The 15,812-nt window shown below is 41.2% G+C and overlaps 1 protein-coding gene across 1 annotated transcript in view; it reads right to left on the reverse strand.

Annotated features, from left to right (window-relative positions):
* The window catches only part of LOC119500639 (calcium/calmodulin-dependent 3',5'-cyclic nucleotide phosphodiesterase 1A-like), a 31,473-nt gene that overhangs the window by 12,099 nt on the left and 3,562 nt on the right, over positions 1-15,812 (reverse strand). Inside the window, exons 2-5 of the mRNA XM_037790474.1 lie at positions 8,243-8,269; positions 4,352-4,465; positions 4,071-4,253; positions 1,930-1,996 (exon numbers count right to left, since the gene is read on the reverse strand). Coding sequence (XP_037646402.1) covers positions 1,930-1,996; positions 4,071-4,253; positions 4,352-4,465; positions 8,243-8,269 — 391 coding nt within the window. The remainder of the gene's footprint in view (positions 1-1,929; positions 1,997-4,070; positions 4,254-4,351; positions 4,466-8,242; positions 8,270-15,812) is intronic.

A 15,812-nucleotide genomic window follows, 5' to 3' on the forward strand; every position in this document is an offset into this window, starting at 1 on the left:
ATGGCCCTTTTGAACTGCTGTGGTCAGTGAAGCGTTACCGCCGAGTGGCTAAAGAGAAGCTATACTTCCCTCAGGCCATCCGAATCCTGAACAAAGACACTGCCACGGCTCCTGACAGGCTACACCTCTGATGTTATGTCAATTACCCCTCACCGTTCCCTGTGTAGTTGCTGCAGCAGTCTGCAGTAAAAATGCCTTGCACATAATCTGGAACTGTCACAGATTCCACTTCCCTCAGAGTGAATAGATTCAAGCGAGCGGGCCCGTAACAGTGGGGGAAACAGAACAACGTCTGAGGTAGCAAACATCCAAAGACATACCGACGTACCATAGTGTTGTTAGCTAAGAAAGATCTTAGCTCTGTCACGACCGTCTATAGCTACACGTGCTGCTTAAAGTTGCAGATTGATTGACGGGTGGATGTCATGATATTGTTGGTCGGTACTAGCTTACGTAAGCATGCAAAATATTTTGTTTTACAGGGAGTAAAAATGATTGGATTTTGATATAAAAATACGAAGAAAGTGTTTGTTTTTTTGTAATTGTTTTTGGCATTTATTGTTAAATAGGAGCACAATATGACCAGGGATCTGATGTGATCATTTTTCATTTCAGCTTGACTGGAGAGGGGAACAAAGCATTTCACTGCTGCACAATATCCACCTTATTCTCGGAGGCGTTACTGTAGAAATGATTATGGGCGTAACTTCTGGAGAGGTAGCAGCAAGTAGCAGTAAGCTAGTTAGTCCAATAGGTTAACCATAGTGGCTAACCGCCACTTTTGAAAAGTAATTCACTTTCAATTTAACAAATCTCGTTTTATTTTTAACAGATATTTAACTTAACGTTAAATTTGCATTTTCTAAAAATGTCCTTGCGGAGCTCTGGTACTTTTTGCGTTGTTTGCGGCTGTACTAACAACCAGATAAAGCTATATTTGTGGCTTCAACAACAGTGTGTTGAGCATGCACCCAAAACAAAAAGGGATTGTTCTCGTGATCGACGGTTTCCATCGCCGACCTACAGACGAGGAATCCAGAAGAATGTGGCTGAGAAACCAAAACTTGAAGAGACCATAAACCCTTTAAGTTATGTGTGCTCATTTCATTTTGTCGACAAGAAGCCAACGGAGGAAAACTCGTATCCGACTTTGTGGTTGGGCTACGAAAGACCAGCGGAGAAGAGACGTCGGGTCCTTAAAAGGACTGACAGCAGAGCCAGGAGAACATCAGGTATGATTTCATGTGTAGGGAGGACACAGCGTTGTAGCGTCTGTTAAATGACGGCCAGTTACTTTTCCTATTTTCTGTACAGTTTACCCGTTTGAGGTGTAATAGATGGTGTTCCCACATGTTTTACTATATTTTTCAATCGCTCTAGGAGAGACGATTAGTACTGTTACCATGGAAAATGCCGCTTCAAGTTCAGTAACACGACGCGCCGGAAGTTGCACCCATAATTCACGCAAGGCATAATGGGGGCTAGGAATAAGGTGGATAGAAATATGTTGAGTATGTGACAAATAAAACTTTCCTTTTCTTCTCTATTTTATTTCCCTTTCCTTTTCTTTCTTCAGCATTTCTTTATCTACCTCCTCACTTTCCTTCCATACCTTATTCCTTTTTTATTCTTCCCTCGCTACCACTTCCCCACCTCCTCTTTACTCTTCTTTCTTTACCTCTTCCTTTTCATTTCCACCATTCATTCCCAACCTCTTCCTCAGCTCTTTAACTTTTCTCTCATTCTTTATTTTATTTTTTTCCTGTCCGCCTCCTCCTTTCCTTTCAAGTTTCTGGAGAAAACAAAACTGTCCTCCGGAGTAGGAGCTGACTGAATGAAAAAAAAACATGATATATATTTTTTTTAAAATAAACACTAAAATGATGCCACTTCCTGCAGATGGGACTGCAGTAAGAAAACAGTTTATACCTTCAAAGCTGTCAAAGCCGTGGGAGGGTAGGTCAGACCAGCCATGTTGGATGTCCGTCTGTACATCCTAAAGTCACACACACACACACACACAGATAAAAATATCATGCACAAATCTCACACTTAGATACAGACAGTCGCCTGCATATAAACACTCCTCCCGCAGACCTCCAGTCGCCCTCCTCCACAGTTTGTGACCAGGATGGATTGTTGGTCGTCATGGTAACCGTGTTCTAAACACACACGGTGAGCGCTGCCTCGGTGCAGCAGATATTTTTTGATTTCATGCGTCATTAAGCTGCAGCAGATGAACTGATACCGTTCTATCACTGCGAGTCATTTACACCCTAATGACATTGGACCTCATAGTTTCCCTATATGATCTCCATCTCCACGCTAACGACATTACACTTCATGTTCGACCTCGTAATCACATCTGCGGTGAATGTCGGGGCCGGATGCTTTCTGATGTTTATTTTGAAGAAGGTGATGATTGTTTTCTGTTCCGTCTTCAGGTGCTCCAGATTTCTGCTGAGGACAAAAATAACTCTCTGAATATTTCAAAGTGTTGCTCTTTTGTTTGACTTTGAGGAGTCACAGTCTTTCCTTTGTTACTAATATGATACATTACACGGCCTCGGGCATTAATCTGCTGCTCTAACAGCCTCCACTCTTCTGGTTTCGGTCTTTCCACCAGATGTTTAACCTACTGCAGGGATTTGCTCCCATTCAAGGGCATAAGTGAGGTCTAATACTGATGTGGGGAGATCAGGTCTGCCTCACAGTCGGTGTTCCAGTTCATACTAAAGGTGTTAGATGGGGTTGAGGTCTGGGCTCTGAGCAGGCCAGTCGAGATCTCCTTCACCAAACTTCCAGTTTCTGCCATTTCTTTAAGGAGCTGGCTTTGTTGTGCATGGGCACATTGTCATGTTGAAACATGAAAGGGACAAACACTATGGCTGGGTATCGGTGCTCGATGCCTTTAAGATCGACCAAAATAACTCAGTACCAAGTAGTATAGAAACTTCTCCAGTCAAACCATTCCTGCAATCCATCCTTTTTGTGCCCAGATCTAGAAAAAAATGACTGTCAAAGCATGTAAGTGGAGTGGAGCGCGACCAAGTGAGTGGGGAGCATGAGCGGAAGGATTTTGGATGGAGCGCAGAGCGGATTTTTAAAAAGTTGAAGCGTTGCCTTATCTCCCACCTCAATTTCGCTTCAGTACAGCTCACACCATGAGTTCAAAGCATGCTTGAGCGAGCCCGATGGATCTGGTTATTGCGCACAGCAGCTGCGTACGAAATATGCTGCTTCAATCCATATTTGTTGGTGTTTAGCCTTTCAAAAACAAACATTTTCACTGCGGTCAACAAACTGTATTACAAAGGACGCACCTGTATTAACGGGGCGGTCTAGCATCAATCAAACAAAACTAGTTATTTTCGCTAAAGAAAGTTCATTTAATAAAAAAACACTGGCTCATTTAATGCGATGAATCATTTTATTCAAATTGAGAGATATGTTCAAGGATTTTTTTTTAGGTCGATGTCAGATATGAGACATTCAAAGCTTCATCTGAAAACCTCAATAGAAGCTTTGAATGTAAAAAAAAATGACATTCGGTAGCCTACAGCCCTAATTATAATACAACTCAGTTGTTTAATTTTTGGAGCGAGCGGTGAGCGATTTCAGTTGAGCGGCCTGGAGCAGCTTTGAGCTGGGGAGCGGAGGGAACCAACAGCTCCTTGAGCGAGCCAGTGAGACACACAAAGTACATTAAGATTTCCCTTCACTGGAACTGAAGTTCCCATACAAGGAAAAACAGACCCAGACTAAAAGTTCACAAAAATATGTGGGCAGGAGTGTCCATATTCTTTTGGCCAGATAGTGTTTCTTCCCAGCAGAAATACTAAAAACAGAAAACTGTAGGGCAGATACTCTTTGAAGAGGTTTTAGTTTTTGGCGAGTTTAAGTTTGCATGAAGTCACAATAGCCACATTTCACCTAGGCTACATAACTTATATATAAACCTATATACATGTTGATGTTGTAACTTGTTCGTAAATCTACTGAGACGTATTTTAATATTTTCATACCTTTAAATATTTAATTGACATGGCCATAAATAATTAAATTTTTACCTTTCTACAAATATCCCAGCTTGCACTGCATGGACGATGCTCCTGAATCTCGGCTTCTCCTCGGGACGTCGCTTGGCCACACCCATCTTCCGGGTGAAGGTACATGCCAGCCAGTCACGTACTTCGCTGGGCACCGACTCCGCCTGCAAGTCGCTGAGCTCGTCCTCGGTGTCCAACAGACGCCTGCGGGACAGAAAGAAACAGCTGTCAGTCACAGCTGGGACAATCAGTGACGAGGATTTATTTAGCTACACATCCATTCATCTCTCTATCAGTCCTACTTGGTCTCATCAGTGTAAACACTGTCCAGCATGGCCGCAGCGAGCTCCAGGTTCCTGCGGAGCTCCTGCAGGTCCACGACACCCCGGTCCATCTGCTCCAGGACCCCCTTCAGCCTGACAACACAAACACACACAGGTCACACAGAGTGCACTGCTCAGTTATTGGAATAAACATCAGAGGACGGATCAGTAGAAGTAAACAACAGAAAATCATCCAAACATTATAATCCCTCATCAGTTACAGGGGCACAAAATGCCTCTGCTATTAGTGATTTGATTTGATTTGATTTGATTTGTTGGAGATTTGTGTCATTTGGTCCAGGTGGAGATGAATTTGTTGGCTGGTATTAATTTTTCTCTACATCATCCCTCCAGTAGGCTTCATTTAAACTTGGCATATGTACAGTGAGTCCCAGATGTAAGACAACCGCACTCAAAACAAAAACAAAAACACTAAACACAAAGCCTTGGAACAGATACTTCCTCAACAGTATGTTGTGTGGCTCGCTTTATGTGTTTAGATAAAGACAGTAGTTTTTTTGGAAAACAATGTAATATCACTGCTTATTTAATATGTATGTTTTTTAGCAGCCTTTAGCAATGACCATTTCCCATAAGCTCTACACATGCACGGGCTGAACGTCACAATGATTATTCATTAAAGAATGTTTGAGTGTTGAGTGTTGGAGAGTTTTACAGATAAGGACAAAACCAGCGTATAAGTACCTGCACTGCCACGCTTGTAGTTTTTCATGGGAGCTGTAGTTTTCTTTCTGTGCTCAAAGTAATTGTTGTTTAACTTTGTTAAGATCACAAAGGTTTCATTTTTCCAAAGCAACTGCTGCAGGATGGATTTGTCTTAGAAGATGGAAAGTGAAATGCTGCTATACTATGAAAGGCTGGCTGGGTTGGAGAGCTACTGTGGCTGTAAAAGTTCACTGTTGGACCGTGTCCTTATGCTGCGTTTCAGACAATTGGAACGCCACTCAAAGTCGGAGTTCATACTTGTAAACTCGGGGCAAATCCATCTACTCCCACTTCACGAAGAAGCAGTTGTCTGATGTCACACAAAGACTGTACTATCATAGTAAACCTGTAAATTAAGGTCAAAATATGTTGCCAATTTTATTAGGTAGCTGGTTACGGTAAACGGTCGCTGGAAGCTATCTTCTCTGCACAAAACTTAGTCAGGAAAATGTTAAAAATGCCCAAAAAAAGATGGAGGCTGCACTGCCAAGAGTTAAATTGTGTGTTCACTTGCCAAAGAAACATCCGTTACGTTTTGTTTAAGTTTGGCGTTGTGCATCTGGAACGCTTGCATTAGAAACAGGAATGAGTATGGCTCCATTATCTGCAGCAAAATAGCGCAACAACCAGTCAACTATTTAAATGAGAGCTATTCAATTCGTGCTGTTTTTCAATCTCATCAAGCTGGAGAAATAATTATGTCCCAGCTGTTGTCTTCATCTTATCTTCATGTCACGCTGAGCTGTCTGAGCTCACTGTTGCCAGATTTCAGTCAGAGAAAAACACAGACCTGAACTCGCCCACCCAAAACTACTTTTTACCTGCCCACTTAAACAAAATATAGCCCAGTACTGGCAACACTGTCTGAGCTGCTGTTTTGGGCTCAGAGTGCTGATGTAACAACCATTCTAGTATTATATTTCTGGAAACTCAAAGGGTTCCTCCATGTCTGAGCGTCTATAGCTGAAATCTGAGTGGACACACCATAAAAGGTCAGTGACAAAAGGCCGGGGTTAAAGTTCACATCATGTGAACTTCAAGTGCAGCAGCGAGCTTTAACATCTGTGACAGGGCTGTTTTTTTGTGCTGAATTCACCTGCACTGCACTGTTGTGTACAGTACTGTACTGTCCTCCATCGCGATGCATAGATTTTCTCCTTAACACACCTGAACAAGAGCAGTAGTAGTGTGCAGAAATCCTCTCTGCAGACTTCATACACCTGCTAACTGACAGGAGGAAATACTGCTCTTCATACTTTGCACCCACACAGCTGCTGTCCTGTTCACACCACAGAACCAGAACATGAAAATCTGTTTCCTCCAGATGGACACATGACACCCTGCCTCCTGTCAATCAGCCGACTCCCACCAGTAAGCAATGGGAGTCTCCTCCAGGAAATAAACATGTCGCCTTACAGACCTGACTAATAATGACTTTATAGCCTAATCGCTGTTTTTGTCAGCCGGGACAGAAGTTCATCTCAGTTTGAAACCAAACTACTTTTGTATTTATAAAGTTAGTTTTTTCAGAACTTTCAGAAATATTGAGATGCTGAGGGGGCGTGAGGCGTCAATCTGTACCCCGAAGAGCGCTCGTATATTCATCTATTACCTATACCATACAGTCCTGGTATACAAACTGACGGAGGGATGAATAGACGGGTGGACAGATGGATATTTTACGCTGGGCTTGTGAATGTGTTTTGTTACTGTCGGGCTAGAGGGATGGTTTGAATGACGACAGGGAGACATAAAGACTCCACTGCGGCCAGGCATCGTGCCGTCGCCATGGTAACGAAAACACCTTCCTGTAAACTGGATGAAATCTGTTTTAGTTGCCATGGTTACAGCTGGAGTCAGACAGGGAGACGGGGCGAGGGAGAAATAAAAGTTCTGCAGACATTCAAGCATTTTGTTTTACTGTAAAAAATAAAAAACTATAACTTCACTTTTTTAGTAATATTAAATCATTATCATTATCATTAGTAATAGCAGTCGTAGACATTGTAGTAGTATTAACTTGGGCGATAAACCCTGCTGTCTTTAAAGACAGAGTGCTCAAGTTGAGCTGTGAGTTCAAGTTCATTAAAGTACAAACTGATCATCATAAACTCAGTGAATCAGCATTTTTAGTCCCATCAGTGCAGGTGGGGAAGATCCACTGCAAAAAAAATACATTAAACATTTCTAAGCCCTGCAGGTGTCATTTTAACACATTCGTTCACACATACGGGCTCAAAGGAGCAGACTCTCACTTGTTATATATATACTGTATGCTGGCACATGATGACAGAGTACTTAATGTCCTGAGTGATGTGTTTCCAACAGTGGAGGAAGTATCCTTTACTAAAGTAAAAGTACGAATACAACAATGTAAAAAATACTCTGCTACAAGGAAAAGCCCTGCATTCATAATCCTATTTAGGTTAAAGTACGTAAGTCACCTTATTTACCTTTATATACTTTACATACTGTTTTACAAACGGTTACACCTCTGTGTATATATACATATTACTACTTCTCTATACATACTACAGTCCTGTCTACACTTCTGTATATATATTTTAGTACTTCTCATTATATTACATCCTGTTTGCATTCAATTTTCCCATCTGAAAAACTGTCTTCAACAAAATTACAAATTTACATTTGCATTACTATTTTATATTTACTTGTGTTTATATTTATTTTAACTGCACTATTTTATGCCTTAGATTATCATTTTGCTTTTACATTTACTTGTGTGATTTCCCCTTTTATATATACATATTTTATGAACATTGTTGAAGGAACCTGAGTCCAAACCTAGGTGTCGCGCCCCTCCTAAGGGTCATCAGATAAATCTGAGGGGCCGTGAGATGATTAATGGGAGAGAAGAAGAAGAAGAACTAAGTTCTGATGCACAAATCTGTTTTCAGTTTCTGCGCTTTTCTCTCTTTATTTTGAAATATTGAATAATTTGACATCTTTGGCTTTCAAAATGTTATTTAAATGAAACCATGTAAGAAGTTTGAATCGGAAATGTCTCTTTGGTGGAGCTGATAACAGCTTATAGACAGCCTCTTCAGTGCTGTACTTCAGACTGAGAGCTTCCTTTGTTTGTGTGTGTGTGTGTGTGTGTGTGTGTGTGTGTGTGTGTCTTACCTCTGTGAGGCACTTTTATATTTCTGCCTGTAAACAAAAAAGCAAAAACAGAACAGTCAGTTCAAGTGAACCAATCACACACTGCTTCCTCTTCATAAACTGACTGTGATCAGGTGGTCACAGCTCTCAGGAGCATTTCAGCACGGTGGTCACAGTCAGTATTGCAGATCACGTGATGCACACTGGCCCAAAATAACCTTTTCCCCCAATCACAGTCAATACAGAACGCTGAATACATCTTTCTGAGTGTCACAATCACCATGAAATGACTCTTTCTATTATCAGAATTAGATCCATTCAACCCAATTCCATCCTGGAAGAGTCATATCATTAAGTCAGCCAGCTAGAAGTCTCTAATGTTCCCCCTTGCAGAACGAAGGGATCCACTTCTATTAAACCTAATGTTGTGTTTGAGGTGCTGGAGACCCCGGGCCGTCTTTAACAGCTCCAAAATCTAGTGCATAATATCGTTGTATCAGATTGATATTTATTGACTTTTCCTAATTTCTCACGAGAGATTAGAAAACTTGCAAATATAAGTAAGCAACAATACTCCTCCCAAATCCCAAATAAATGTACACACACTTGCACACATATGTGTGTTGTGAGTCCCAACACAGGATCATGTGAGGATCCATGTTGGGACATAATGTATAAAAGATAAAAATAACTTGGTGTAGTTAACAATGCTTACTACTACTACTATTGATGCAATATGGGTGGTATGTGCAAATGAACGATGTTTGGCTTCCCTCTGTGTGCCCGGAGCTTGCCGCTCATTTGCTTGCCATGACGCGAAATTAGTGTTTCACGTCATCCATATTCCGCCGGTAATGCCGTGTACACTCTACACACTACTACTACTACTTTTTGATGGTTTTAAAGATTATCTTTCCAGATATTGTGAGGTATGTTAAGAGTGTTTTTTACATCCTCCGATCGGCTTGGAAGTCCATCCTGGTCGCACCGATTTCAAATCGTAAAATTAAACCTAAAATGTTCAATATTTACGATCGGATATCCTGTTGTGTGTGTGTGTGTAAAACCCAGAGGACAGCAGATGACAGACTCACATGGGAAAGAACGACAGCCAATAGAGGACCAAGCTGACTGAAGAAGGAAGGACAACCACGGCCATCATGGCAGCTGCGGCTAATTCATGAGGTAATGCAAAACGCGAAGCATAAAGTAGTAGTAAAATGGACCTCAGAAATGGAGGACCAACTTGTTAATTTGTGCCAACAACGTGAGTGTTTATTAAACGTGTCTCTTTGACCTCATCCATCTATCCTTCATGAATTTTCAGTACAAAGTAAAAACTAACATTGTTAATTCTTCCTGTCATCCGCCATGTTTGTTTACACTAAAGTCACGTTTGATTGCGAGATATTTTGCGGGATTTTCGTTTTTTTTTAGTCGGGACTCTTGTTGTTGATGAATGAATCTGTTAGTATGTGGTGTGATGTTTTGGCCAAATCGTTGCTCTCCACACACTATAGGAACAAAACTGTTAAATTAATCATAACATGTCATTACGTGTGTGGTCTCATTTTCATCATCTGTTAAGATTTGAAAAATCTTTTAGTGTGGGCCAGCCTTTACATGGAAGGAGCCAAATATCATTCATTTGCATATACCACCCACATTGTAACGATACAAAGCCAGTTGAAAAAAAGTTACAGATTCCCTTGAAGCATTTCTACTAGACCAACTTATTTTTAATTTTTCATCTTTTATACGTTATGTCCCATCATGGATCCTCACATGCACCTGTGTGGGGACTCACAATACACATATGTGTGCAAGTGTGTGTGTTCATTTATTTGGGATTTGGGAGGAGTATTGTTGCTAACTTAACATCATGTTTGCAAGTTTTATAACCTCTCATGAGAAATTAGGAAAAATCAATCAGATACAACAATGTTAACTATATTTTGTAGCTGTTAAAGAGGGCCTGGGGCTTCCAGCACCTCAAACACAACATTAGGTTTAATAGAAGTGGATATCTTCGTTCTGCAGGGGGAACATTAGAGACTTCAAGCTGGCTGACTTAATGATATGACTCTTGCAGAATTTTAATTGGACTGAATGGATCTAATTCTGATAAGAGAAAGAGTCAAGCACAGTTTTTGTCAAAGTGAAGGGTTACCACATCAATACTTTTCTACACATTGGGTTTAAAAAGGAAAAAGCAGGTTGCAATTATTATCATTATTCTGAGACGTACAGCAGGGGGGGGCTGAGAGACACCAAACAATGACAGAGTGAAGCCAATGTCAACAAAAACACAAGGATGAAACATCCATCATGGTCATGGCTCACTGGGAAATCATTACATAATTTGGACCGATGAAAAATGTCCCTGTGGTAAATATGTACACCAGATGTTGATGACGAGGATCTGAACGCTCCATTTGGTCTGAAATGAGCCAATCGCAGCGCTGGAATCTGACCCTGAAGGCTGATCACAGCTCTGACCTGCAGCTCTGAGATGTGACAGCAGGATTATTGTCTGTTATTTCACGGTCCGTTGGTAATTGTACGCTGGCCTGCGTGGGCGGATCAGCACTGAATTACAGAGCAGGGTACGGCGGCGGGGCGAGCGGCGCCCGGCTGCATTGTGTTTATGGACAAAAAAAAACAAAAGCATGCTGCAGCACCAACAGTGACAGGTGAGGACAGAGATAGTTTCTGGAGAATGATTCACCACTCTGTCATGACTTTTCCAGGCTGACGCCTTCAGTGGGAGAATTTGCATTTTTTTTTTTATTCCTCCTCTTTTCTGTTCTCTACTGTACTTTCCTCCGTGCTGATAATGTTTTCACTTCACATTTTTCTTCCTTGCGACCTTGAGGATTATTAGTACTGAGCATGTAAAGTATATTTTATTCTTAGATGCATTATTTCTCGGCATGACTGTTTGTGATGCACCACCGCAGGGTGCGTTTCGCGCTTCTTTAGCGGTTAAGTCTACACCGCCTACATCAAGACCAAGCGCCCTGGCCTGAAGAAAAAGCAGAGCATCCATTAAAATGCAGATGTCTGATAATAAACCAACTGCAGCGCGCACACACACACACACACACACACACACACAGAAATAAATATATAAATACATGAAAACAACGTCTATCTATTGTTTCGGAGTCAAACTTTAGCAGTTAAATATTGGTATAAATGCTTTAGAACAGAAATAAGAACGCAGAGTTAGAATGACATCCTGGTTTCTACTGTGTTTCAGCCAGTTACTTGAGGCATTCGACTGGTTTCTACTGTGTTTCAGTCGGTTACTGGAGGCATTAGCCTGGTTTCTACTGTGTTTCAGCCAGTTACTGAAAAAATTCAACTGGTTTCTACTGTGTCTAAGCCAGTCACTGGAGGCATTAGACTGGTTTCTACTGTGTTTCAGCCAGTTACTGACTGGTTTGTACTGTGTTTCAGCCAGTTACTGGAGGCACTAGACTGGTTTCTACTGTGTTTCAGCCAGTTATAGGTGGCATTAAACTGGTTTGTACTGTGTTTCAGCCAGTTACTGGTGGCATTAAACTGGTTCTACTGTGTTTCAGCCAGTCACTGGAGGCATTAGACTGGTTTCTACTGTGTTTCAGCCAGTTACTGGAGGCATTAAACTGGTTTTTACTGTGTTTCAGCCAGCTACTGGAAGCATTAAACTGGTTTCTACTGTGTTTCAGCCAGTTACTGGAGGCATTCGACTGGTTTCTACTGTGTTTCAGCCAGTTACTGAAAAAATTCAACTGGTTTCTACTGTGTCTAAGCCAGTCACTGGAGGCATTAGACTGGTTTCTACTGTGTTTCAAGCCAGTTACTGACTGGTTTGTACTGTGTTTCAGCCAGTTACTGGAGGCACTAGACTGGTTTCTACTGTGTTTCAGCCAGTTATAGGTGGCATTAAACTGGTTTGTACTGTGTTTCAGCCAGTTACTGGTGGCATTAAACTGGTTCTACTGTGTTTCAGCCAGTCACTGGAGGCATTAGACTGGTTTCTACTGTGTTTCAGCCAGTTACCGGAGGCATTAAACTGGTTTTTACTGTGTTTCAGCCAGCTACTGGAAGCATTAAACTGGTTTCTACTGTGTTTCAGACAGTTACTGGAGGCATTAGACTTGTTTCTACTGTGATAACTGAACTGGGCAGACTGGTTTTGATATTTGACTCCAGTGTTTGTGGCTCTCTATGTCTTCAGTCTCGTTCATCTTAATACAGACAATTTCAGGTGAAAAAAATGAGTTACGCAGGGTTTTATTCTGTTTTTATTGTAGTCACTGAATCGTTTCAGCTGGTTTCTGTTCGATTTTACGCTTCACAAAACAGTCTGATGAACTCTCCAGCGCACATTTTCTTTCGCTCTCACTATAATTTTCCTCTCTATCTTTCCATCTCATTGTTTCATCACTCTCACACCAATCTTAAAAGGTTGATTAAAAAAAAAAAAAGATAGAATAAGAAATAGTGGATTCAGAAAAGGACAGAAGGAAAAACACTCAATAAAAATATCTGTCTCTCGCTTTTCAGCAGGGACTTTGCTGCATCGAAATGCTCTGCTGTTACCACGGAAACTAGGGAGGATGACAAAAAAAAAAACTAATCTGTACTATTATTTGTTTTCCCTCCAAACAGCAAAGACCTCTATTGTTTGTTGATCTGCATCCAGGGTTCATATCTATCAGGAGGAATTAATACGATCAATCAGGAGATAAATAAAGACACAAGGGGGCACTTAGTGGTTCAAGCACTGTTGGCATCAAACACACACACACACACACACACACACACACACACACACACAAGGTGAAGCAGCTGTGATGAGAATAATGAGTTGAATGGATCTTCCTGTTTGTCATTCTAATGCAAGCTTTTTGCTTGTTTTTGTTTTAAATTCGGCTGCACTTTCATTCATTTTGGTTGAAACGTGGCTTGCACACACAAAATAGCATTACGTAACACCTCTGTGGATTTCCATTGCAATTGAACATTCAGAAAAAGTTGTAACTGCAGCACTCCTCTCCTGCAGATGGATTCGAGTTTTAACATCGAAGTAGCTGTTACTTTCTCTGGGCTCGGTATCAAAAGCTGTCAAGTGTCAACTATTGAACGTCGGCATCCCAGTCGGATTCTTTGTGTCTGTGTGTCAGATATTCATGATCTAAATACGGAAACATTAATTTTAGACGCACGCTTCTTTATTTGGAAGGAGAGATAACTGGTTGTTTCTGTGTACTCAACCGTAAGGCAAAAACCTGTCAGGTGCTCTTGGAAACCAGGCAAAAATATCTGGATAAAAATGCCCTGACGAAGACCAGTGGTTGAAATATGTTGGCTTTTTAATATTTCCTTCCTCATTCGCCACTTGTTTTAATATTTCGGAGTGCCTGGGTTGCAAAGTAATGCATCAAAAAGAGTATTGTTTTGGTGTCTGTACAATAGACTGTATATAAAGATGGACGACATGACAGCTCCACAAAAGTGAAGCCAAAACATCTGGATCGCCCCCTGGTGGCTGGTTGCAGTATAGGTCATAGATCCTGCCGCCTCCATGTTAGCAGATGGGACATAGGTCAAACTAAAGCGTCAAAGTACACGACAAATATATTATTTTCAAAGATGCTTTCTGACATTTTCGGTAGTTGTTATCACGCTGATGTATGTTCAAGTGTTCTTTTTTCTGATAAGTTTGGTTTTAATTAGTTATTTGGTGCTATAAACGGGGGGTGAGACGTCATGATTGACAGCTGATGTAATTCTTTCTCGCTGACAAGCTGCGGCCGTGCTCGGCTCGTGCTTGGCTCGTGATTGGCTCAGGCGGGTGTGTGGGCGGGACCTCAATACCGCAGCCAAAGAGTATAGAAGCAAAGAGACAAAACAGCCACTTTGGACTGAAATGCTTATTATATTTATAATATTATGTTATTATTATGTTATTGTTCAACGCAGGCCATTTCTGTAGAATATGATAATAGAATATGAATCATTTTGTTTTACTTTTGTACAACACTTTTAAGACGGACGTTTTACTGGCGTCCAGTAGTCACTTTCAGTCCAAAATGGCAGAAGCGTAGCTTTGCTGCTGGGCGCTGACGTTGCAATGGAGTGAACAATTGACTTTCTCTTCTTGGCAATATACATTCTTTGCAACAGCTCCAACCCCCCGATCACTACTGTGCAGACTCTGGCTCCAAATAACGTCAACATCTCAAGATATTCTCTAAAGATATTTGGCCTCATTTTTGTACAATAGGCGGAAGTGGAGACCAGTTGTCCATCTATATACACAGTCTATGGTTCTCATAGTTAGGTACTGTATAAAAAATATGTGATATCTAGCAGTGCTGTGGGAGGCAACCACTCTATCCTGACACAATGTGAAGTCTGATAAATGTCCTCAAGTGATGTCACTTGAGTCAGCATAGGTTGCGGCTGAAGACTATATGTTAGAAAGTTTGAAAAGAAGTGAGCGTACCAGAAGCCCACCGCTCATCTCTGCTGTAGGCTTGAGGCTCCAGGCTACATTAGCCACTACTAGCGTAACACACCTGAATCTTTGATCTAACTGTCGGCCGTTGAGTTCCCTTGTGGGTAATTGTAGGCGCCAGATTTTGACAAAGAAGAATAATGTGTGGAATAAAAAAGACAAGATCTCTGCTTCTGCTCCATCCACTTCTGTTATAAATTTGCGATCTCCATGCCCATGCTGAGATAACCCTGATGACATCACTAAGACATGATTAATCAGGTTATTTTTTTCAGACATGACAAAGCTCCTCTTTAGCCAGAGGCGACAGTGTTTTCACGGGCGCGGAGGGAAACTCTGTCACTCAAAATTCTAGCCTAAGAGTTAAGTTTTTGTCAGTTTAGTTAGACGAGCTTCTGCGCTGAATTATGCATCTTTATTTTTACACCCTCAGTGTTTCTATCTCATTGAATCACTGCTGACAGATAACACATTCACTTGCCAATGTTTATTACAGGATTTGGCAAAAATTAAACACTTCTCTTGGCCTCAACTTCATCAACCAACACACCAACTTCTGCTGGTAAATCTTTCACGATGTTGCCAACTAGTTACTAATACAAGATGCTGTAGCAAGTAGGGTCTGTCAAACAGAACAGGAACTGCCAAAGGGAATGAATTGTGTATATTATGGAAATGATAACACGCATATTTCATTTCGCTGCTGCCACTGATGCAAGAAACTTTCATTATATCAACATTGCTGGTGACTTTTTTTTTCCTGTCGTAACGTGATGAATGTGTCGACAGTGATGTGAGGCATGACAAATTATTACATTATAAGATGCAAATGTAGGTTGTATTGAGTTACAAGACTCACATGTGAGAGGAGACAGCATGCACTGTGTTTAAAAAACATGTTAACTTTCATTCATGTGATGTTCAGGATCTTAACAGAAACATCAGGTGCTTCTGTTTGAAGAGTGTCAGTCTGTGGACCGATGAGTCATGGTTCAGCTGACGAGGATGACGATGAGGATGAGGATGAGGGCTCTCGTGTGGTCGAGTGCTTCACATTTTCCAAAAACTGTACCACAGCCC

The sequence above is a fragment of the Sebastes umbrosus genome, chromosome 13, assembly GCF_015220745.1.
Source record: "Sebastes umbrosus isolate fSebUmb1 chromosome 13, fSebUmb1.pri, whole genome shotgun sequence".
NCBI lineage: Eukaryota > Metazoa > Chordata > Actinopteri > Perciformes > Sebastidae > Sebastes > Sebastes umbrosus.